The sequence below is a fragment of the Perognathus longimembris genome, chromosome 12, assembly GCF_023159225.1.
Source record: "Perognathus longimembris pacificus isolate PPM17 chromosome 12, ASM2315922v1, whole genome shotgun sequence".
Lineage (NCBI taxonomy): Eukaryota > Metazoa > Chordata > Mammalia > Rodentia > Heteromyidae > Perognathus > Perognathus longimembris.
Genome location: NC_063172.1, coordinates 2586053 through 2609853, shown reverse-complemented (window position 1 = coordinate 2609853; position 23801 = coordinate 2586053). Strand labels below are relative to the sequence as shown.

The 23801-nt window shown below is 45.2% G+C and overlaps 1 protein-coding gene across 2 annotated transcripts in view; it reads right to left on the bottom strand.

Annotated features, from left to right (window-relative positions):
• Trappc9 (trafficking protein particle complex subunit 9) overlaps window positions 1-23801 on the bottom strand; it is a 407886-nt gene that overhangs the window by 368201 nt on the left and 15884 nt on the right. The window contains exons 3-6 of one of the 2 annotated variants that reach the window (XM_048358924.1): window positions 23274-23419; window positions 21035-21163; window positions 14782-14808; window positions 2657-2778 (exon numbers count right to left, since the gene is read on the bottom strand). In XM_048358924.1, the coding sequence (XP_048214881.1) occupies window positions 2657-2778; window positions 14782-14808; window positions 21035-21163; window positions 23274-23419 (424 nt within the window). The remainder of the gene's footprint in view (window positions 1-2656; window positions 2779-14781; window positions 14809-21034; window positions 21164-23273; window positions 23420-23801) is intronic. The other variant, XM_048358925.1, reaches the window with a different exon arrangement.

The window sequence follows — 23801 nt, the reverse complement described above, 5'->3', positions numbered from 1 at the left end:
GGCTCCAGGCACTCTGCCCTCTAGGAGTAAGCTGACCCAGAAATGGGGGGCTGCCTTACCACTGCTAAGCATCCTCCCGCGTGCCCCAGGTGTAGCCACACCACAGGAGAATGCATATCTGCTTCTCTACAGCATAGACAAGCCAGTGCACATCAATCCTGCCAACTACTGCCATTTTCACACTCTTGGAAACCAATTTGTAAAAAGGAGACAAGAAAGAGCTCTAAAAAAAAAAAAGTGCTTAATGCAATTTTGAAATGAAGTTATAAAATAAACACCAAAAAATCAATCTGCTTTCCTATACAGTCAGAAAACATAATGGCAAGAAATCTCATTCACAAATCAAACAAAAACAGTTACAAAGCCAGGCACTGGTGGCTCATGCCTATAATTCTAACTACTCAAGAGGCTAAGATTTGAGGACTGTAGTTCAAAACCGGCCTGGGAAGGAAAGTCTGTGAGAATCTTATCTCTAATAAAAGTGGCTCAAAGAAGCTCCAACAATAACAACAACAAGAAAAAGGCTCAAAGTTGTAGAGCATTAGCCTTAAGCAGAAAAACTCAGAGAGCGCATCTAGGCCCTGAGTTAAAGCCCCACAACTGATTAAAAAAAAAAAAAAGTTGAGTGCTGGTCGCTCATGCCTGTAATCCTAATTACTCAGGAAACTGAGATTTGAGAACCCTGGTTCAAAGCCAGCCCAGGCAGGAAAGTCCATGAAACTCTTATTTCCAATTAATCACTAGAAAACCAGAAGTGGAGCTGTGGCTCCAAGTAGTAGAATACCAGCCTCCAGCTGGAGAGTTCAGGGACAGCGCCAGGGCCCAGAATTCAAGCCCCACGGACAAAAAAAAAAGGCAAAAAAAGGGGGGGAAAAAAAGGCACCCTACTTGCATGTGTACAAAGAACGCAAATGAATGATCACAAAAGAAATGGCAAGCAATAAATGCTCAGCACCTCATTGCTGATCCTATCAACTAAAACAATGACAAATGACCTCTGCTCTTGGTACTGGCAGACACTGCAAGGCAAAGAGCCAGAGGCTCCTTCACGCTCACAGTGGGAGCCAGGGCTGACTGCACCTTTCCGGAAGACAACACAATAAAGCTATAACTTGAAACAATGCAGACCTGACTTGAGTCCACAGTTTACAACACTGGGAAGAAAAGGAAAGAAAACTAAATAACAAGCAGTAACAGAAGATTGTCTGAATAAATAGTTCTGTATCTATTCAGTCATGATAGAAGGAATTTGGAGAGTGGGTTGGAAATAACCAGCGACAGACCTTAACTTCTTATCCAGTGGTGAAAGGTCTAGGAAAATCTAACCTACAGGAATATTCACACAAGGACACAGGAATGGACGCAGAAAAACGCTCGGCAAAGCACTTCTCTCGTGGTGGGAAAGCAAGAAACCCTAACCGCCCATCAACAACAAGCTGATTAAGCGAGCCGGGCCAGCTGTGAACTCTAGGAGCGGAGGCAGCTGTCTCGCTGTGCTCTCGCCCGGCAGCCACTCGCAGAGCAGCCTGGGGTGAGCAGCCATAAACACATTTCCCCGACCGCTCTTCCCCACGGCACTGGGGAAGGCGAGTGGGTCTGAGTAAGGAGGAAGCCATGGTCTAGAACAGGCAGGCTTCTGTGTGGATAAAGCAAGCTGCAGGGTGAGAGACAGGCAAAGAAAATGTGTATGCATGTCTCAGAGGCGGAACAGTCACAAGAGACGCACAGCCAACGGCTGGTAATCACCATGTGGAGACGGGAAGGCTCTCCATAGCTCCCTGGATAGCACTGCTGTATACAGCTTGCATTTTCTTTCTCAGTGCTCCAGTAAGAGCATTGGAATTTAAAATAATAATAATAAGGCTGTGTTCTGTTCAGCAGCAGAGCACAGAGCATGTGTGAAGCCCCAAGTTCACTCCCGAGCACATCAAAATCAAAAACTAGGGCTGGGAATGTGGACTAGTGGTAAAGTGCTCGTCTCACATACATGAAACCCTAGGTTCAATTCCTCAGCATCGCATATATAGAAAAAAAATGGGAGAAGCACTGTGGCTCAAGTGGTAGAGTGCTAACCTTGAGCAAAAAGAAGCCAGGGGCAGTGCTCAGGCCCTGAGTTCAAGGCCCAGGACTGGCAAAAAACAAAACAAAAGTGAAGATTGGAAAATAAAAATGATTTATAAAAAATAAAAATAAAAAACTAGTAAGTCCAAAGTAAAAAGGACATTAGATGTAATGGATGGAAGGCCATCTAGATGGTTAAAAATTGTGCCATGGAAGATTTAATCCACTAGAGGAACATGTAATATGCCAAGTAAAAAATGTAGCTCTGCTCACAGCAAGTACAGCATCCTGTTTTTATGATACAGATAATACACAAAAGGACCAGAAACAGATATTAAAATGTTAAAAACGATTCCTCTGAGGAATGGGGCTATGGTGGTCCTCCTTTTCTGCTTTTTCCTAAAGTTATTACACTAAATACACAGTTTTAAATCAGAAAAAAAAATTAGACACATAGCACTACACATTAGAGAATAACAGATGAATGCTTACAGGAACTGCTATTTACAAGATACTGAAGCATTACACACTACACAAAGACAATTTATGATGGAAATTACACAATTGTGCACAAAAACCACAAAGCAGGAATCACCTTGCTGTAATAGGAAATGGCTTCTTTGTACTTGTCAATTATGTCTTCTGGGCTGAGGCAGTTCTTGGCACGTCCAATCTCAGCACTGGTGTCAGGATTTATGCCATTGGTAGTGAGGGCACCTGCAGATGGAGGGGGGGAAAAAAAGAAACCATCTTTTGCTTTTTCTGTCTTGTTCCTTTGTTGGTTTAAGGAGGAATGTGAATTGGACAAAACCTAAATAAGCATATTGAATCCGCTTAAATAATGAATCACTGTTTAAAATCTTCATAGGCTGCCTATGTCCTGTAACAGTCTTAGCGTCAAAGCATTGTATTTGGTGTTAATTAACCGTGAATACGTTTCCCTCCCTGCTGAAACTTCTCGATCAAGGCCGCGCCTGCATCCCGTGCCGGCGGCACGCATCCCACCCCCGGCTCCGCCGTGCTCGGGTCAGTCAGCCCGTGTGGCTCGCTCTCACAGACCACAACGCGGCCTCGCGGGAGACAGAGGAGACACGTGCTCAACTGAACACCGGTAAATGAATGCCAGTCTCCTCTCCGTGGCTGACAACTCCCATCCATAAGCAGAGCCATCCCATTCCCTCGCCAGCAGACCCACTTTGGGAAAGAACTTTAACTTCCATTCTCAGGACATCACCTCCTACTCAGGGAACTCTAGGAGACAAAAAAATAAATATAAATAAAAAAAATGAATAGTCTTTGATTTCAGAAGACACTGGAAAAAAAATTCTCACAAGCCTAGGTACGAGAGGGAGAGATAGGCTTCTCCTCAGGCCGGGTCACCTGCCACACGGCCAGCCGGGGGCCAAGGCCTCCCACGGGCCACCTTCCCGGCGCACAACCTTTCTGTTCTCACCACGTGCTTCAGCTACTCTGCAAGCGGCCTCAAAGGCTTTTTGAAACCAAGCAGAAGGAATAGATAAGTGGAAAGATGGGTGGGCGACAGATAGATGAATAGACAGAGCGTCTACACGAGGGGAACCAAAAAAATGCCACAAGCAAAATTGTCTTCTGACAGAGGAGAGGACTGCAGGGCACCCTGGGGGGAGAGGGGGGAGGCGCCAGGGGACTCCAGGGAGGCAAGCAACATGGTCTGGGGTCCGGGGACAGGGGGGAGGCAGGCAGCTTGGGCTGGGCACCGGAGACAGTGGGAAGGCAACTGGCTTTGAATTCTGTATCCTATGAATTTTGTGAAGCAAGCAGCGAGAAGGGAAGATTATAAATAATAAGAGGAAGAATTGTCCTAAAATATGTACTTTTAAAGAATACATTCAGATCAGCAAGACCCAGCACCCCAAGCCCAGGCTGCTCACAGAACCAAAGGATCCCTTAGGGGCACTTTCTGAGGCTCCACACCACAAAAGCTGCAAGCCATCGCGTGCAGACACCTGTGCCGAGGGATCTGCTATCTGCCCAGGCTGGGGGAGAGAGGGGGGACCCACGGCTCCCACAGGGGGGAGGCTCCTGGAGGACAAGTCCGGCATGTGCACTCCAAGCCACCGTCAGGTTGGGTGCTCTGTGTCTTCAGCAGGTACGAAGCCTCTGGTGTCGGGGGTGGAGACATGGCTCAGTTGATGGAGCACCAGCCAATGAGCAAAAGTATCAGGCACTGAGTTCAAGTTCCAGTCTCAGACAAAATAAATTTTCTGTGCAAGTTAATACTAATAAATGATAGGGGGTTGACTTAATGTATTAGCTCTATTAAAAACTCCCTTCACGCTTTATTCTTCTTAGAGAAGCAAAAGATGACACATGCCAAGAGTCAGGATGGGGGGGGGGGCTTGGGTTCTATTTGGGGATGACATCTTTTCAGCAGCACAGGATCCAAGCCTGGGGAGTCCCCAGATGTCCCTCCCTCTTATAAAGAAGGTAGTGCTCATCCCTGGAGCCCCCAATGCCAAGGCTGAAGGGAGCAATCTATACGACACAAGCACAAACAGTATAATCTGTGGGAAGGGAACTGAGCATAGTCTCATCTCAGGAGAGCGTACCAGGCCAGACTGATTTAATTTCACTGGATTAAAAAAAAAAAAAGGCTCCAAAAACACTAGCACACAGCAGAGTTGATCTTTCCTGATATCTACAGTTTTGACAGCCCCCGTGCAACGTTATTGTGAGCCAGTAAAACCCAGAGTCATCGCAACCCTCACAGCCTTTGCACTGCAGGCAAGAAAATCAATGCCCCAGGCAGGCTGCAGCCCAGGCTGGAGCGCAGAGTGTGAAAAGATGGGCAGGCAGAGACAGACCCCATCACAAAGGCACTCGAGTTTCCCCAGTCCTTTAATCATCAGCAAGATAGCTACACGTCCCTATTGTGTGTAAGACTGTATACAAGGCTCAAGCCTGGAACTCGGATACACAGACAAGACAAAGCAGGAAAGGGGACAAAGCAGAGATGAATGGAGCTGTGGAGAGAAAAGCAAAGGCATACCGGGAGAACAAAGGGGCTTAGATGTGGCAAGTTCTACTGCAGCAATAATCCCAGCCACAGCCTACACGCAGCACTAGACCAGGTGGAGGATGCCTGCCAGTCAATCAAAACACAAAGCAGAGCCCGCAACACGGGTGCTGCCGGCTCTGTTTTGCAGAGGACAGGCAGAAAGACCGGCATCTGTGAACCGGGAGGGTCACTTCTCCAACATCAAGCCCTGAAAAGACAGGGCTGAGATGGCTTCTGAATTGTGGTACTGCATTACCTGTGGCCATTTGAAAGAGGGAAAAACCAGACCCACACTCATGCTCTATACCAAACACAAGAACAAACTCCAAATGGTTCAGGGCTCTCAATCTACACAAAAAATGTGTAAGAACTTCAAAATGCCTGGATGTTTCAAAACCCAAATACAGCAAAACACCTGCATGATGCAAATTCAAATACAACATGAAAAGACATATATTCAACTACATAATTATAGTGCAAAGACATAAATAACAAGTATATACAAGATAATCTGAGACCAACGTACATACCAAAGGGCCAATACTCCTAATATATAAAGAGGTCATAAAAATTGGGAGGAAAAAAAGAACAAAACTTCAAAAGAAAAAAAATAATAAAAAGCAGCAAAGATAAGCAGATAATTTATGAGAAAAAATACAGGAAATATAGGCTCAGTGCAGAGTACTTGCCTAGAATGTGCACAGTCCTAAGTTGCATCTTGAACACTTGGGAGGAAAAAGGATATACTATCCTTTTAGCACAAGAAAAACCTCCATCTTATTTTTTTTTTTTTTAAGAAACCCAGCCCGGTGCCAGTGCCGGCTTATGACTTGAGACCTGAGGATTAAGGCTCAAAGCCAGTCAGGACAGGAAAGTCAATGGACTCTCCTTACCTATTAACCACCAAAAGTCGGGAAGTGGAGCTACTGCTCAAGTGGTAGTGCACTAGTCTTGAGTAAACAAGCTCAGAAACAATGCCTAGGCCTGGGTTTAAGCCCCAGGACCAGAAAAAGAAAAAAAAAAAAAAGACATCCATAAGAAGTGAAAGCAGTTACCTCCTATATTGGAAGGAAATAGAGGACAGACAGGAAGTGACACACCTCTACCTTTTCGTAGTTTTTGTAGTTTTATTTGTTTATGTGTTTTGTTTTTGTTGCCAGTCCTGGGGCATGGACTCAGGGCCTGAGCACTGTCCCTGGATTCTTTTTGCTCAAGGGTTACTCTGCCACTTGAGCCACTTCTGACCTTTTCTATATATATGTGGTGCTGGGGAATCGAACCCAGGGCTTCATGTATACGAGGCAAGCACTCTTGCCACTAGGCCATATTCCCAGCCCTGTAGTTTTAATTTTGGAACCACAATGAGGTTTTATAAGCAAAAAAAAAAAAAAATCCTTAAAGCTAGGGTATATGATAATGGACCACAAAGAGAAATGACATCTTAAATGCAAGATGATGCCATGGAGGGCACCGAGCTGCAATCCCGGCTGCTGTGCTCTCTCACACAAAGGCACCCGGCACCAGCAGTAAGGCCTATCTCTGCATACAGTGAGGCTGGCTTTCTACATAATGGAGGGCTGCGGGAAAAAAAGCCAATGTGTATGGATGTCCCTAGGAATCAGGCTTCTCCCACATGGAGAAGGAAGATGTAAATGGAAACAGAATACAAGGAATCCTGGGATTGTGTCTGGAATTAGAGAGTCAGCATGGTGAACTTTCCAAAGGGCCAAGAAGCAACAGCCCTTGTAGCAATGGGCACACTGTCTGAAAGCAAGAGCAACCTTACAGAATCAGATTATAAGGAAATACTAAGGATGTATGCACACCAATCAGCCAGATAATCTAGAGACAGGCAAATCCCTAAAAAGACACAGATGACCAAGACTGACTGAAGAAGAAAAGGAAAAAGAAAACCTGAATATATTAAATAATCAAATAATTTCTAAGAAAGAAAAGTCAGGGCACAGGTGGCTTCAGTGTTGAATCCCACCAAACATGTAAGGATAAATCAATGCCAATTCTTAACAAACGTTTCCAAAAACACAGTAGAGGAGGGTACTCTAGCCAACTCATGCTATAAACCAACAATAACCTGATCTCAAACCCAGAAAAAGGCAGCCAAAGCAGAAGAAAACTGCAGACTACTATCTCTCCTGAGTAGATGAGAAAATTCTCACCAAGATCCTAGCAAGCCAAATCCAGCAAGATATAACAGGATTATGCAACAGGATCAAGTGAGACTTATTTCAGATATGTAAGGCTGGCTTAACATCTGAAAATCAATTAATGTAATACTCGTGGGAGCAAAATAAAGGACCAAAAGGCCATCATTCTCTCAACACATACAGGACAAATTCTGGCAAATTCAAAACTCTTCCATAATACGGTGTACCGTAGGAATTTCAGAAAATGGTTCTACCTTGATCAAGGGCATACATGAGAAAACTACAGCTAATGGTGCTTGCTTATAGTCAATTATACTTAATGGCAAAATGGCAAATGTTTTCCCCCTCAGATCAGAAATATGACATATTTCTGAAGGGGAAGACAAAACGGTTTCTATTTTCATGTAATATGGTCTTACATAGAGCAAAATCCGAAAGAGTCCACTGAAAAACCTATTAGAGCTAAACTTCAGCAAGACTACAGGATCTAAGATCTATGTACAAAAGAGAGGGTTTAATATGATTATATAAGATGCGGCTAAGCAAGATGAACTCCAAGAGATGGAAACAGGAGCATTTTATTGTTGTTGTTATTTCTAATGTACTATGTGAATTTCCTATGGCGTAACCCCTGTGGTCACTGTATATGATTTTGGTACACTGGGTAATATATATGTTTATCTGAACTAGGGAAGGGAAAGGGAGGGTAGAACAAATATGACAAGAAATGTACTCACTACCTTATTATGTAACTGTACCCCCTCTATATATCACCTTAACAATAAAATTTTTTTAAAAAGAGAGGGTTTACATACATTTACAATGAGCATCTGAAAATAAAATTAAGAGAACAACTATGTTCATAATAGCAACAACTTAAGAATGAATCTGAGCCAGTGGCTCATGCTTGTAATCCTAGCTACTCAAGAAGCTAAGATCTGAGGACTGTCCTTTGAAGCCAGCCCCGCCAAGAAAGTCTGTGGGACTATAATCTCCACTAAACTACCAAAAAACAAAAATAAAGCCCAAGTAGAGCTGTGACTCAAGTGGTAGAGAGCTAGCCTTGAGCAAAAGAAGCTCAGGGACAGCACCAAAGCCCCGAGTTGAAGCCCCTGGACTGGTACAAAAAAAAAAGGATGAAGAAGAGGAGGAAGAAGAAGAAAAGGAGGAAGAGGAGGAAGAAGAAGAGGAGGAAATTTAACCCAAAATCCCAAATCTCAAAATATTGCTGAAAAAATGATAAAGACAGGGCTGGCCTAGGGCTCAATGACAGAGCACTTGCCTAGCACACGAGGCCTGGGGAGAGATAACTAGAAGGACAGCCACGTCAACGTCCATGCACTGGAAGATGTCATATTCTTAAGATGGCAACACCTTTGATATGATCCACAGATTCAAATTAATCACTAGGAAAATCCCAGCTGAATTATTTGCAGAAACTGATTATGTGACCCTAAGTTTACATAGCAACTCAAGGGACACAGAATAATCACAAACCATCTTGAAAGAAAAAAACAAAAATTTTGAGAAAGAACTTACATTTCCCAATTACAAATTTCACATGACCTACCTTGGGTGAGTAATTTTTAAATGTATCCATTTCATTTATCTTTGTTTTCTAAAGTCTCTACAATAAACATGGCTGGTTTTTCTTTCTTTTTTGTAGGTGAACAAGTTTATTAGGACACTGAGATAAACATGATTTCTATGATAAGGAAGAAGTTATTTTGAGGCAGAACTGGAGATTGAACACAGCTTTGTATTTGCTAGCTATGTGATCCACCACTTGAGCTATACCCCAAGTCTTCTCATTTTGAGTTTGTTTCTCCTTTATTTGCGCAGGCTGGCCTCAAGCCACTATCCTTCTACCTCTGCCTTCCAATTAGCTGGGATTATAGGTGCATGCTACCACACACAGCAACAACTTATTTGTCAAAACATCTACTCCTTGAAAAAAATTTAAGTATGAACAGACAATAAGCCAGGTGCCAGTAGCTCACACCTGTAACCCTAGCTATTCAGCAGGATGAGATCTGAGGATCATGGTTCAAAGCCACCTGGGCAGGAAAGCCTGTGAGACTCTTATCTCCAATTAACCACCAGAAAACTAGAAGTGGCACTGTGGTTCAAAGTGGTAGAGTACTAGCCTTGAGCTGAAAAGCTCAAGGACAGCATCCAGGCCCAGAGTTCAAGTCCCATGACAGACAAAAAAAAAAAAAAGGAGCGGGGCTGGGGATACGGCCTAGTGGCAAGAGCGCTTGCCTCGTATACACAAGGCCCTGGGTTCAATTCCCCAGCACCACATATACAGAAAACGGCCAGAAGTGGCGCTGTGGCTCAAGTGGCAGAGTGCTAGCCTTGAGCAAAAAGGAAGCCAGGGACAGTGCTCAGGCCCTGAGTCCAAGGCCCAGGACTGGCCAAAAAAAAAGGAAAGAAAATAACTAACAAATTGTTTTGTAAAAAACAAAAAACTAAAAACTTAAGGGCTGGGAATGTGGCTTAGTGGCAGAATGCTTACTTAGCATGTATGAAGCCCTGGGTTCGAGTTCTTAGTACCACATAAACAGAAAAGCCCAGAAGTGGCACTGTGGCTCAAGTAGTAGAGTGCTCAGGCCCTGAGTTCAAGCCCTAGGACTGGCAAAAAAAAAAAAAACTCTAAAATGTTGGGCTTGGGAACTGGTAGTAATACTAGTTACTCAGGAAGCTGCAATATGAGGATCACAACTCAAAGCCAGACTGGGCAGGAAACATTTTGAGACTCTTATTTCCGATTAGTCAACAAAAAGTCAGAAGTAGAGCTATAACTGAAATGGTAGATAGCTAGGCTTTGAGCAAAAATGCTAAGGAACAGTATCTAAGCCCTGAGTTCAAGCCCTAATACCAGCTTTTTAAAATGAACAACAGGGGGACTGGGAATATGGCCTAGTGGCAAGAGTGCTTGCCTCATATACATGAAGCCCTGGGTTCCATTCCCCAGCACCACATATATAGACAAAACGGCCAGAAGTGGCGCTGTGGTTCAAGTGGCAGAGTGCTAGCCTCGAGCAAAAAAAAGCTAAGGACAGTGCTCAGGCCCTGAGACCAAGCCCCAGGACTGGAAAAAAAAAAAAAAAAATGAACACCAGGGCAGGGGACATGGCTCAACTCAACTGGTAATCAAGGGGTTAAAAGCCTTGAATTCCAAACTCTACTATCATCCCCTTCCTAAAAAGAGTATATTTCATAAAGGTTTAAAAGGACAAGGTTAACGCCCCTCAGGAAGCATACATATCTTACTAAGCCAAATTATTTTTCAAAAATCCTAACAGAGGCTGGGGATATGGCCTAGTGGCAAGAGTGCCTGCCTCGGATACACGAGGCCCTAGGTTTGATTCCCCAGCACCACATATACAGAAAACGGCCAGAAGCGGTGCTGTGGCTCAAGCGGCAGAGTGCTAGCCTTGAGCGGGAAGAAGCCAGGGACAGTGCTCAGGCCCTGAGTCCAAGGCCCAGGACTGGCAAAAAAAAAAAAAAAAAAAAAAAAAAAAAAAAAATCCTAACAGAGTAATGAAAACCCAAGAAACAAAGAAAAACCATACTTGACAGCCAACTCCACACATATGGAAAGACCCAGAAATCCTGCAACTCTAACTCTAGTACATGGAATGAAAACAAAATTTACTAAAGCGACATGGACTTCTGTGCATAGACCAAGATAAGCTAGCTGATGATTTTTTAAATAGAGTTCTAGTTTTTGAACACTGTTGAAAAAATATCAAGTGCTCTGAAAACAGCCAAAAAAAGTACACCCTATACCGTGAAGGCAGCCCCCACATCCCTTATAAATATGAACTTATTTTTGTTTATTCATGGGTACTTGTTACTGACACCAAGGCAAAATATTTTAATGAAGGCACGTGACCCACACTCTGCTTCTCTTGTCAAGTCTAGTTAATGCACCTGCTCTGCTGTGTGACCGTGGTATGTCAAGGATGGTTCTAAAATTAGCAGAAATGCCCATGTGGTTAGTGGAACTCTGCTTGATCCTCGAGCTGCTTTCGGCAGGTGACAGGGGTATTGCTGTGATCTTTTCCCTTGTAACAAAAACAACAGACTCTGTTGTCAAGCCTATCCTAAGACAGGGACTGATGAATACCATGCTTTAACCGAGCTACTGGACAAGAATGCCCAATGCCAGCCCAGGATTCTGCGCGTCATAAATATGGAGGAAAAGGAAATGTTGTAACCCACTAATGAAAAGATACATAACCCAGTTAAAAATGACTAAAGGACCTGAGAGGACATTTTCCAAAGGAAATATACCTGTGTGTGTGTCTGTGTGTGTGTCTGTGTGTGTGTCTGTGTGTGTGTGTGTGTGTGTCTCTATACCAGTGGGCTCATGAAGAAATACTCATTTAACTGTACAGGAAATGCAAATCAAACTGACTTGAGAGTCAGGCACTAGAAGCTCATGCTGTAATCCTCCTACCTGAGATCTGGAGGGTTAAGGCTTGAAGCCACCCAGCCCAGGCAGAAAAGTTTATGAATAGACTCCACCTCAAATTAACCAGCAAAAGGCCAGATTGTAGGCACAGCTTAAGTGGTAGAGCATCAGCTAAGCAAGTAAACCAAACAAGTTCAAGGCCCTGAGCTCAAGACCTGGTATTAAGGGGGGAAAAAATCAACAGTGAAATATCACCTTTCATTCACCAGGAATCCAAAGGCCCCAGCTGCTAAGGCAGAGAAAATGGAACTCACAGGCTGGGAATGTGGCCTAGTGGTAGAGTGCTTGCCTAGCATGCTTGAAGCCCTGGGTTTGATTTTTCAGAACCACATATAAAGAAAAAGCCGGAAGTGGTGTTGTGGCTCAAGTGGTAGAGTGCTAGCCTTGAGCAAAAAGAAGCCAGGGACAGTGCTCAGGCCCTGAGTCCAAGCCCCAGGACTAGCCAAAAAAAAAAAAAAAAAAAATCAGAAAACAGAACTCACATACAGATGCTAGAGGGAATGTAAAGTGGCACAGGCACTTTTGAAAATAATCTGGCAGTTTCTCAAGAAGTTAAACACTGCCCAGCACTGGTGGCTCATGCCTGTAATCCTAGCTATTCAGGAGCCGGATATCTGAAGATCAAGATTTCAAACCAACCTGGGCAGAAACGTTTGTGAGACTCTAATTTGCAATGTGGATAAAGTGGTAGAGCAACAGGCTTGAACAACAACAAAAAGGACACAGTGCCCAGGCATGCGTTCAAGCCTCGGTAATAGAAGAAGAAGGAAGAGGAGAAGAGTCGTAGTAGCAGTAGTTGTTGTTGCTAGACACTGAGTTACCAAATGACCCAACAAACCCACCTCCAAGACACAAACATGAGAGCTTCAGGCACCAACCACACAAAGCCGGGCACATCAGTGTCCAACTTATTACTGTCCACAAGAGCTGAAGAATGAAAATAATGCAGATGACCCACAAGCGACAGACTGGAGAGACAGCGGGCTGACACTCAGGGGCAGTGAGGCCACCGTGTGCTACTGCGGAGGCTGGGCCTTACAGACTACGGTGAAGAAGCCAGTCCCAAAAGAGCACTGCTGGCAGTGCCCTCCGTGACCTGTGCTGAGCAGGAAAGCACAGGTGAGCAGGGAGTGATTCCGCTGCCTGGAGCGGGGCAGGACAGCAGTGGGGACTGTCCCCAGGTGGGCGCACACGGGCTTCCTGATGGGGTGATGAAAACGGACTACAGTGGTGCTTGCACAGTTCTGAATACGCTAACTGAACTGACCACCAGAAATGAGTGGTTTATATTAAAGCTGTCTAAAAACTTAAAAAGCACCGGAGAACAGGCTGACAAGTGCAAATCGATTACTTTTATTATTGGCATAAACTGCTCTCTACATGAAAATAGGCAAAGCAAGTATGAATCAAATGCAGTTAGCCAAAAGATTGTTTTAATTGAATTAAGTGCTTGCTGAGTGTACACAAAATACCCAGAAACCACAAGAAAAAAAAAAAAAAGCTTGGAAAAAGAATCAGTCCATTTAAAATGCAAATCAGGAGCTGAGAAGCTGAACTGCCAGAGTGATGGAGGAGACAATTTGTTGTGAAAATAAGCCACGGAGCAAGCGCCCAGGCCATTCTGCTCTCCTCACCCTGGCTGGACCCGCGTCTCATCTTAGGGGAGTGAGACCTAGGGGAGGGAGGGTAGATGAATGGAAGAAGAATGGACAAATACTCGATATCCATATGTGAAAATGTAACTAGGGAACTTGAGGAGACAGAAAGGGCTGGAATAAATAGGGAGAGATAATGTTGGAAGGGGTGACACTGATCAAAATGGATTGTGCCCCTAAATTGATATGTTGAATTGAAGTCCCCTTGCATGACTATTTAAAGATAATAAAAACTCTACTTTTTATTTTTCTTAATTATCAAGTAGTTGTACAACGGCGTTTTCATTTAAGAAAGCAGTTTACGAATACAATATATCTTGATCAATATCACCCTTTTCAACAGTCTCACCCATTCTTCTGAATTTTGTAGGATATACATCGAATTTTTGAAAAAAAAATACATTTATTTTAAATTTTTTAACTGTATTCAAAAAAAAAAAGGACCCTCCTGGCTCAGCTTGAGTGCTGGGATTGCTTGAGTGTACCACCACTCAGCTTCTCAGCCTCATTCTCATGAGTGCAGGCAGAAACCTCTGCTTTTCAATCACAGGGAACCCTCAGGTTGTTTTCTCTTAGCAGCTCAGGTTTCCCAAAAGCAAAGGAAAGCTTCGATGCCCCTCCTCTACACTTTAGACAGCCCCTTCTACAGATTATCCTCACAGAAGAGGCTGGACACAGGTTCAGAAATGAGAGTTGACAAACCTGATGCTACTCCACTCCAGAAACAAGACCCACAGTGAAGTGAACTACAACAGCTCACGCCCAGAACCCACGTAGGCACCGCTGGCTGCTTTGCATTCTTCAGAGCAAGGCATTTGTCGTGTTTCTATTACTTACTCTGATGGTAGTTTCTGATTAAGCCAGAAAATGGCTGAATTCATCATGAAATAATTAAGCACTGCGATAAAGTAGGGCTTTGCTGTATTAATTACCGAAGGTGTTAAGAGGGGAAAGTGAGTTTAAAAGGAAATGCAGAATAGCTGTCCCTTCTAAGTACACATATGGGAGATGCAGGGGGAATTCAAATCTGTGTGGAAAGGAGCACAAGCCGGAGCAAGAGCAGAGCGGCGGTGTCTGTGAATGGATTCAGAGGGGGAAACATGCTCAGGGCATTCCAAGATTTAAAGGCACAGTTTTCAAGTCATTCAATCACCATGCGAGTGCAGGGAAAGTCCTCTTCAACAGGCAACACAAAGCAACAGGCGCCCATCCAACAAGGACCAAACGACAGCCAGTTTCAACAGTTCTGATTTAAAGTCATTTAAATCAGAATGTTCAAATGAGATTACAATCCAGAAATTTTAACCATTCATTCACACCACCATGAACAAGCACTTAAAAAAAAATAATCAAAAGAAACTAAGCATGTAGATCATGTACCTGGATCAATGAGAACTTCTTGTGCCCCTGGAAGAAAGAACAGATCATGGTCTTTTATTGGAAAAATAAAACTACTTTTCAAGATAACGACTAAAGCACATTTCCCAATTCACATACCCTTGACAAATCTGCGACACTTGTATCTGATCAGAAAAGCAACCTTGAATAACAGTGTGTTACAAGCACAGTGCTTTTAAACCACAGAAGAAGAAACAGGAATGAAAAGCAAATTCCAGAGGGTCTCTCCTTGTCTCTTCCCTCTCCCCCTTTTAAGCTTATGCTTCTAATGCCTCTTAAATAAGAAGAGGATTTATTTTCAAATAAGCTAAGTGACAAAACCAAGGAATATTATTTGTGCAAATCTGTTCCAGCACCCTAGAATGAAAAAAGGTACCAGAAAACAATATGGAATTTACAACTATTCCCTAAAATCTCATCCAATCTCCATTTCTTTCTCTCCCTTTCTCTCTCTCTCACACACACATGCACATGAACATATATACATATACTGACATATACACACACAATTACTGAACACTTCATCAAGCTAAGGATATCAAATGTTTAGAAAGTAATTTTGTAGTTAGTTTCAAATATAAGCAATCTTTCTCTCATATACACACATGCACATGGATACACATACTGACATACATACATACACACACACAATTACTGATCATTTCACCAAGCTAAGGATATCCAATGTTTAGACGGTAGCTTTGTAGTTTCAAATATAAGCAATTAACTTTGCTATTATCAAGAAGCTTATCAAAGTCCTCATCATCTACCAAATTACCCAAATATCAGTGACAACCAATCAATCTTCTGTTCAGAACAAAATTTCCCATCATCCTTTTCCAAGAATAATGTTTATCATTAGCTATTATTCTTAACATTTTAATAAAAAGGTATATTCCAATAAGATGTACCCTTATTAAGAGTTTTCTATACAAAGAACAAGCCCCATGATTATTATACTGATACAATTATGGTAAGAGCTGTCTTATATGTAGCAATCTCTATTTTTAAATACAGAATAAAGGGGCTGGGAATATGGCCTAGTGGCAAAGTGCTCGCCTCATATACATGCAGTCCTGGGTTCAATTCCTCAGCACCACATATACAGAAAAAAGCCGGAAGTGGCGCTGTGGCTCAAGAAGTAGAGTGCTAGCCTTGAGCAAAAAGAAGCCAGGGACAGTGCTCAGGCCCTGAGTCCATGCCCCAGGACTGGCAACAAAAACAAAAACAAATAAATATAATAAATAAATACAATAAAAATCACTTCAATCTGAAAGTCACAATAAAAATAACGAAACAGCCAGGCACTGGTGGCTTACACCTATAATCCTAGCTACACAGGAGGCAAAGATCCAAGGATCAGAGTTCAAAGCTAACCCAGGCAAGAAAGTCCATGAGGCTCTTACCTCCGACTAGTCAACAAAAAAGCTGAAAGCTGAGCTGTGGTTCAAGTGGTAGAAGCACCAGCCTTAAGCAAAATAAAACTCACAAATAGCACCTAGGCCCTGAGTTCAAAACCCAGGGCCGGCACAAAAAAATAAAAAAGCTAAGGAAATGGCCATCATAGAAAAAACCCAAGACACACTTGCTCCAGTCCCCACAACTGTACAAAGATGCTCCGTTTCACCTCCAAGAAAGAGCTGCCTGGGTGCTGTGGCTCAGAGTGGCATCTGCACTCAAACATCCCAGCCAACCTTGAAAAACTGGGCTCCCCCATGAGACCACATGGCCCCCTACTAATAAGCTACTGCAGAGAGTCAAAGCTCAGGGAGCTCAACACTCTTTTCTGCTTTAAGGAGCGACAGAGATGATTCCTCCCTCTCTGAATACAATCATGGCTGCCTTCTAATATTGCTAGAGAAGCCAATCTCCCCACTGCTCTCTTGGCACTCCTCAAGTTTTCACGCTGAGCTAACAGAACAAAAATAAGATATAACTAGAATTCTTTTTTCCAGGTACCTAGATATAATGGACACCGTGCTATTACACCATGCTATTATGAAGCATTAAATGAAGAAATCAAATTAAAGGAACACATTGAAGTCTTTTACAAATAGGAAAACCGAGCCTTCAAAACCAGATGCAACAGCGCCACCTATGGCACGTCCCTGGACCGCCTTCCCAGGCTGCTGCATCACAAGGAAAAATGAGCAGGCTTTTTAAAGGCGGTGTTAGGAGACCATAACTAAAGCCTCGCTAGCACGAACTCAATTCTGCTTCAGGGCAGGTGGCAGGGGTTTGGTAATTAATCTAAAAGTGTAACATCCTGAATATAAACGAAACAGACAGGCTCACAGAAACTAGTCCAGGAGCAGGACTCTCAAACTGGCCCAGCCCCTTCCTTTTACACGGGGAGGCTGAGACTCTTAGCAGTCTGCCACAAAGCTTCTTCGTCTTTGTATTTTGCTCTATACCAAAGGTAAATGACTGGCAGAGAGTCCGCAATCATAAAGCCACACGTGCATTGTGGGCCTGCTCAATGCCTCCATAAAGGCTACAGGCTAAGAGTCTCACAGTGCCCAGGCCCTGGTTCAAGCCCCACGGCTGGCGCTAGGCACTGGTGGCTCATGCCTGTAATCCTAGCTACTCAGGAGGCTGAGATCTGAGGACAGTGGTTCCAAGCCAGCCTGAACAAGACAATCTTATCTCCAATTAACCACCAGAAAACCAGAAGTGGCACTGTGCCTCAAAGCGGTAGAGCCCTAGCCTTGGGTTGAAGAGTTCAGGGACTGCACCCAGACCCACTTCAAACCCCACAACCGACCAAAAAAAAAAAAAAAAAGAGGAACATAAAAACACCCAATCTTCACTTGTGAGCAGGAAAAAAGCCTACTAGTGGAACACTGTAACAGCTTAAACTGCTGCCACTGCTGTCTCTCATGTTCATTCACCACCCTCTGTTCTTGTAAAGTCAGGCCAACTCATGTTCACATCCTAACCTTGCCACTCATGCTAATGGTTTGGAGCAGTCACCAGGCCTCAGTTCCCTAACCTGCAAAAAGAGGGCTCCTACCCACAAATGCCAGCTACCAAGGGACCAGAGTAAAGCACGGATACTACGCCTCCCTCCTAAGGGTACGGGGTGGACCACAGCTAGGTAACCCATTGTTTTCCTCCCCAATGCGGGGACATAAGAGGTCTTTGGGAATGATAAACACAGGCTCCACCGCCAAGCCATGCCCAGCCCTGCTACATGATTTTGGTGATGGATGATGAGTATTACTGGGTTCAGAGGGACTGAAAAGTGAGATAACCATAAAGAAGCATTTAAAAGCCAGACACGGGAGGTAGCACTTGCCTGTAATTCCAGTTCCCAGGAGGCTGAGACATCTGGTTCAGAAGTTTATTAGCCAAACACCAGTGGCTCACATCTGTAGTGCTAGCTATTCAAGGGGCTGAAATTTGAGGATCACAATTTGAAGGCAGACTGGGCAGAAGAGCCCATGAGACTCTTAACTTCAATTAGCCACCACCAAAAAAGCCAAAAGTCGAACAATGGCTAGGGTGATGGAATGCTAGCGTTGAGCACGAAAGCTCAGAGACAGTGTCTGAGCCGAGTTTAGGCCCCAGGACTGGAGCACACGCATGCACGCATACACACGCACGCATGCATGCACACACATGCACACACACACGCACACACGCAAACACACGCACGCACACACACAAAGTTAGGCAGATGGTTATGGCATATCCATAATCCCAGCTACTCAGGAGGCAAAAATTAAGAGGATTTATAATTGGAAGCCAACTTGGGCAAAAAGTAAGACCCCACCTCCAATATCCCACCTAGCCAGGTACGGTGGGGTACATTTATGGTCCCAGCTAGTCAAGGGGTCTAAGTGAGAGGAATGCAGTGCAGGCTGGCCCAGGCAAAACAGGAGAGCCTATCTCAAAAATAACTAAAGCAAAAAGGTTGGGGATAAGGCTCCAGTGGCAGAGCACGAAGGCCTGGACTTTAAGCCCTAGTGCCACAGTCAAAGAAAAGAAAAAAGCAACACGAGACAATAGTGAGCACTTTCTGTGGACTGATTGGAAAAAAAAAGGTCTCAATCATTTTTTTCAGTCTGGTGTGGGACTGAACTCACAGCCTTGGGCATGCCAGGCCCTGCCACAGGGCCAGTCACTTCTGAATAAACTGAAGACTTACAGGTCTGCATACAAAGCTTAGGATGAAGAATTTGGTAGCCCTAATATTTGAATGCCAAGGAAGTGAAGTTTCTCAAACACAACAGAAACAATGCACAGAACCCCTGCCAGTACCAGAACCCACTCTCCACACGGGGGGGGGGGGGGGGTGCCACTGCCCCACTGTACAGACCAGGAAACTGAGGAACAAAGAGCAATACGCAAGTTGTTCCAGCTCATGCTGATGCTGACACTGACACCGGCACAGGCTCTTTTCCTGCTGCCGTGAGACCTGAGATGTTTTGTCTGTGAGCTACAAGGAGAACGCTAGCACACTAGCCTCAGTGACGCCTGCATTAAGATGACACTGCCAATCCAACTGCCTGACCTTAGGAGTAAAACCCAGAGGAGATGGAACCTTCCCTCTTGTTCAACTGCGGTCTGCTTGGGAGCTCACAGCTGAGCTCGCCCCAGCTGCAGGTGACCCCCCCCACTGCTTCCTCCCCTCCAGCTGTCATAGGGGCATCGCAGAATGTTTTCCCCACAGCCTCCTTCCACAGAGACAAGTTCCCAGGTGTCCTACACTACAACGCTAAGTAAAGACTTTTCTGTACTCCACAGAAAGTCCTGCTTGAAACGTCCTTTGTCTATGTTCATCAAGGGCAAAAGGTGAAACACTACCCTAAGAAGTCTCTAGTCTTGCTAATCCTATCGGTGGGGGTTAACACATTAGCAGCCCAAATGCACAAACAAAATAAATGAAAAGCAAACCCGCAGCAAGAACTGCTGGGGGTGCGGAGGACTTCTCTTAAGAGAAATGACTTGCTTTCCCCTTCCTTGTGTATTGCAGTTAGCACTGGGAGCCCAGAGAGCAAGCAATGCCACTCCAAGGCCGTCCTCCCAGAGCAGGGCAGTGATTATACCAGGAGGAAAACTCAAAGCCTAGCGGCCTGGTGTGACCCAGCCAGGAGGCAGCAAACAGCCTTCCAACCCACAAGATGTATAGAATCCAACAACTGAGAGACCACCAGGCACGTGTTTCTGCCACAAATAATTATATAGCCTGAAGAACCATTATGGCTTTATCTGAGCAGGCCACACATAGCATGCCTGGACTCAGAGGGCCTGCTGTGGCCCCTGGTTCACACAGACTGATGGTAGAGGAGTGGGGAGGGGGGGAGGATTCATGGAAGAAGAAATTCAGATTGGGCTCTCCCATCCAACACACATTAACTACTCTTTTCAGGGCGGGAGGTCGGGGCGGGGGGGGGGGGTGAGAACATGGCTTGCTTCCTCAGGAGGACATCCAAAACCTCTCAGAGATAGCTTCAGTGCTGGCCTTGAGTTTGGCATCATTCGTTACCGTCATGACCATTAAAGGCAAGTGCATTCATGAAAGGTCAAAGTTCAGGTTCACTCAGCATTTGTGGATCTGTTCCTTCTCTTCCTTGGTGCTAATCAAGCTTCAGTCATTAGAACATCATCAACCAGAAAATGCAATTCAGGGCAGGAGAGTCTATGAGTCTCTTATCTTCAACTAACTACCAAAAAGCAGGAACTGTAGCTCAAGAGGTAAAACACTAGCCTTGAGCACAAAAGCTTACAGACAACACCCAGGCCCTGAGTTCAAGCCCCATAACACACACACACACACACACACACACACACACACACACACACATACATACATACAAACACACACACGAAGGAAGGAAGGAAGGAAGGAAGGAAGGAAGGAAGGAAGGAAGGAAGGAAGGAAGGAAGGAAGGAAGGAAGGAAGGAAGGATGGGGAGGGAGGGAAGTAGAAGGAGAGAAATGATTTGGGGACCAGCTTCACTTACTACCTAGGAATGATGGAAAAGGCCCAGGACAGAGCCACCAGTCCCCCTATTCCATGCAGAGTCAACCAGCGGCTGTAAGCCTTCGACTATGCTCACTAAGATCTATAAGTAGTCAGAAAGAAATCATCTCACATGCAAAATTTCTGAGTCAATAGAGTTTACACTCGATGTAGGCAATGGTCCAACCTAACTCCAGAAACAAAACAACGAACTCTTGCTTATTTTACAAACGACAAGTGAACTCAGCCTGGAGGAAAAGCACCCACCTGGCCGGTGTCTGTTGGCTGCTTCCGAAGGAAGTGAGTTTCCAGGGAGCCTTGGAGCCCCCATCTTCCCGCCAGTTCCCCCAGGGTAGTGGTAGATGACAGAGGCAGAACACAACCCTTCCAAGGCAGCTGGCGTGAGAAAGGACAGTCAGTAAGTGGTCTAGTTGACGACTCAAATTGCAACAGGTGGCTCATTTGGGAAAGCCAATATCCCCAAACAAACATCAAACCTAAAAAGTTTTGCTGCACACAGAAACTTAAGAAAACTCAAGGAACTTTTAGGAGGGTTCAAAACTTCTTGATGTGCTTAAGATTTACTAAAAAAAAACACAGAACCCTTTCTGTAAATGTGGTTCCCACTGCAGATATTTACCAAGGTGGAAAATAAAACCGAGACTGCCAGTGTTTTCTAAGTCCTTTGCCTTGAAGATGTAGGTGTTCATTCCTTCATAGTGATAATAAGTGAATATTTTTATGGAAAATAAGTGTTCTCCCAAACAAAAATCGCACAGTGGCAGGAAGGCACGCGATTTACTAAAGCCTGCTTGATCCTCCCAGTGGAGTCTACATTCAGTCACTCCCACACCAGACCTGTGGCCCCCGGCCAACTAACTTGTCGAGACCCTCAGAGCAGGTCGGGGAAGGAGGCAAAGGCCTCCTCGACAGCCAGGGCCTCTCTATCAGGAGTTCCTCAGCACGCAGGGAGCGAGGAGGCTAGCGCACTGCCTGTGCCCCAGCAAGCGCCGACTGCCCGCCCTTATCTCACACGTGCTGAGAGACTGGCTTGTGCCAGCAACCTGCGGCGAGTCCTCCCCGAGCCCTGCTCCCACAAAGTGACGGGCACAGTCTGTCTCTGTGCCATGCTAACACCTCATCTGCACCTCTTTCCATCCCACTATTCCAGGCCCCACCTGCTTCCCCTCTGTAAGAAGCCAAACTATGGAATTACATGAGGCCATTCAAGTATGTCTTATACTAACGGTGCTCGCCACTAAATTTCTATAACCAACTTCATCACTTCATTCTGACTTGTTCTATTCTAAGTGTCTGACAGTGTCTACCCTCAATAGTCACTCTCAAGACGAAGCCCCATTCAGTCATTACAAACATCGCTTTTGGGGGCTGGAAATGTGGCTTAGGGGTAGAGTGCTTGCCTAGCATGCACGAGGCCCTGGGTTTGATTCCTCAGTATCACATAAACAGAAAAAGCAGGAAGTAGTGCTTCGGCAAAATAAAAGTTCAGGGACAGTGCCAAAGCCCTGAGTTCAAACCCTAGGACTGGCCAAAAAAAAAATCTATCCTGTGGGAATTATGGGACCCCCTCAAAAAAAAATACACTGCATGGTGAACATGCCCTGTTCACACCAATCTCCACCCCAGGTGACTCCTCTCTGAAGGGCAAAAGTGCCCATCCAAGCCCTGCCAGCCCGAGCACTCCCCCCTACAGGGCTCCAGCTCTGTGGGAATGCCAGAGCCAAAAAAGCTGTTCTTCCAGACAGACTTTCTGCTCTTTTAATGTTTAAAACTGAGGTGATTCGTGTACAATAAGAAGCCACTTCCATGGCACAATTCAGCAGTTTTCCACATTTCAAAGTTGTACCAACATCATCACTGCCAGATGCCAGGATATTCCCATACCTCCAAAGGCCTCCGACCCCATATTCAGTCCCTTCGCACACTTTCTCCCATCCCTGGGCGACAGGGATCCTGCAGCTTCTTCTGTGGACTGACGACTCCAGGTATTTCTTATCAATGGAACCCAATGCGTGTGGCCTTACACCTCGCTTCCAAGGTCCACAGTGTTGCAGTGACTACAATATATCATTCAGTTTGGGGATGAATACAAGTCTGCCCTCTGTGTGTTCCCCGTCTGGGTGTATGGAGGAGGCTCGGGGCATGGGATGTGAGAGGCGGAGGTGGTGACAATGGTAACCCACAGAGGGCTCCATGCAAAAGGGAAGAAGCTCGAGGCTCTTTCCCAGGACGCAGCTCAGGCAGGCTGAAGTGGGCAGCTTAGGATAAGGCCCAGGACTGCCACAAACCCTCAAGGCAACCAACACAGACTGGCTGCTAGTCCTTCCTGCCCTTCCTGCCAGACTCTTTTATGGTTTTGTCTGATTCAATCCAACAGCATTGACACAAGGACAGATCAGAGCACTGTGACCAGACAGCTTCATCCCCAGCCACAGGAACGGACCAGAGCGCTAACTAGCAGGACTCTGTGACCACTCAGCCTTACCGCCCAGCCACAGAAAGTCGTTCACAGAGCGGAGAAGTTCCACGGCCATGTGGTAATGCACCAGGGAGTCCTGCAGCATCCCGGCCTGGAGACACAGGTCGCCCACGTGCTTGCGCATGCGCCCCTGGCACCGCTTCTTATAATGTCTGAAAAACAAAACACAGTGGAAACACATGGTGATCACCCCACAGCAAGCACCCCAGAGCACCCTGGCTGAGCCGGGCGCTGCTCCCCTCTCCCACCACTAAGATTATGCCGGAAGGCAGCTCTACAACTGAAGCCAGCACCAGTCACTGCCAATTTCAAGGGCTGGAGCGATCCTGACTTCAAACCTCTACTGCTGGGGGATTTTTTTTGTAGGTCCTCAATTGTGCATGGGGTTGGGCTTTTCTTTTCAGATTTGCCAATTGCAACATCAGTATAAAAAAGTTTCATGTTTCAGGTTGGTGGGGGGGGCGCGGAATTGAGGGGTTGGTTTTTGTTTTTTTGGCTGGTCCTGAAGCTTGAACTCAAGGCCTGGGTGCTGTC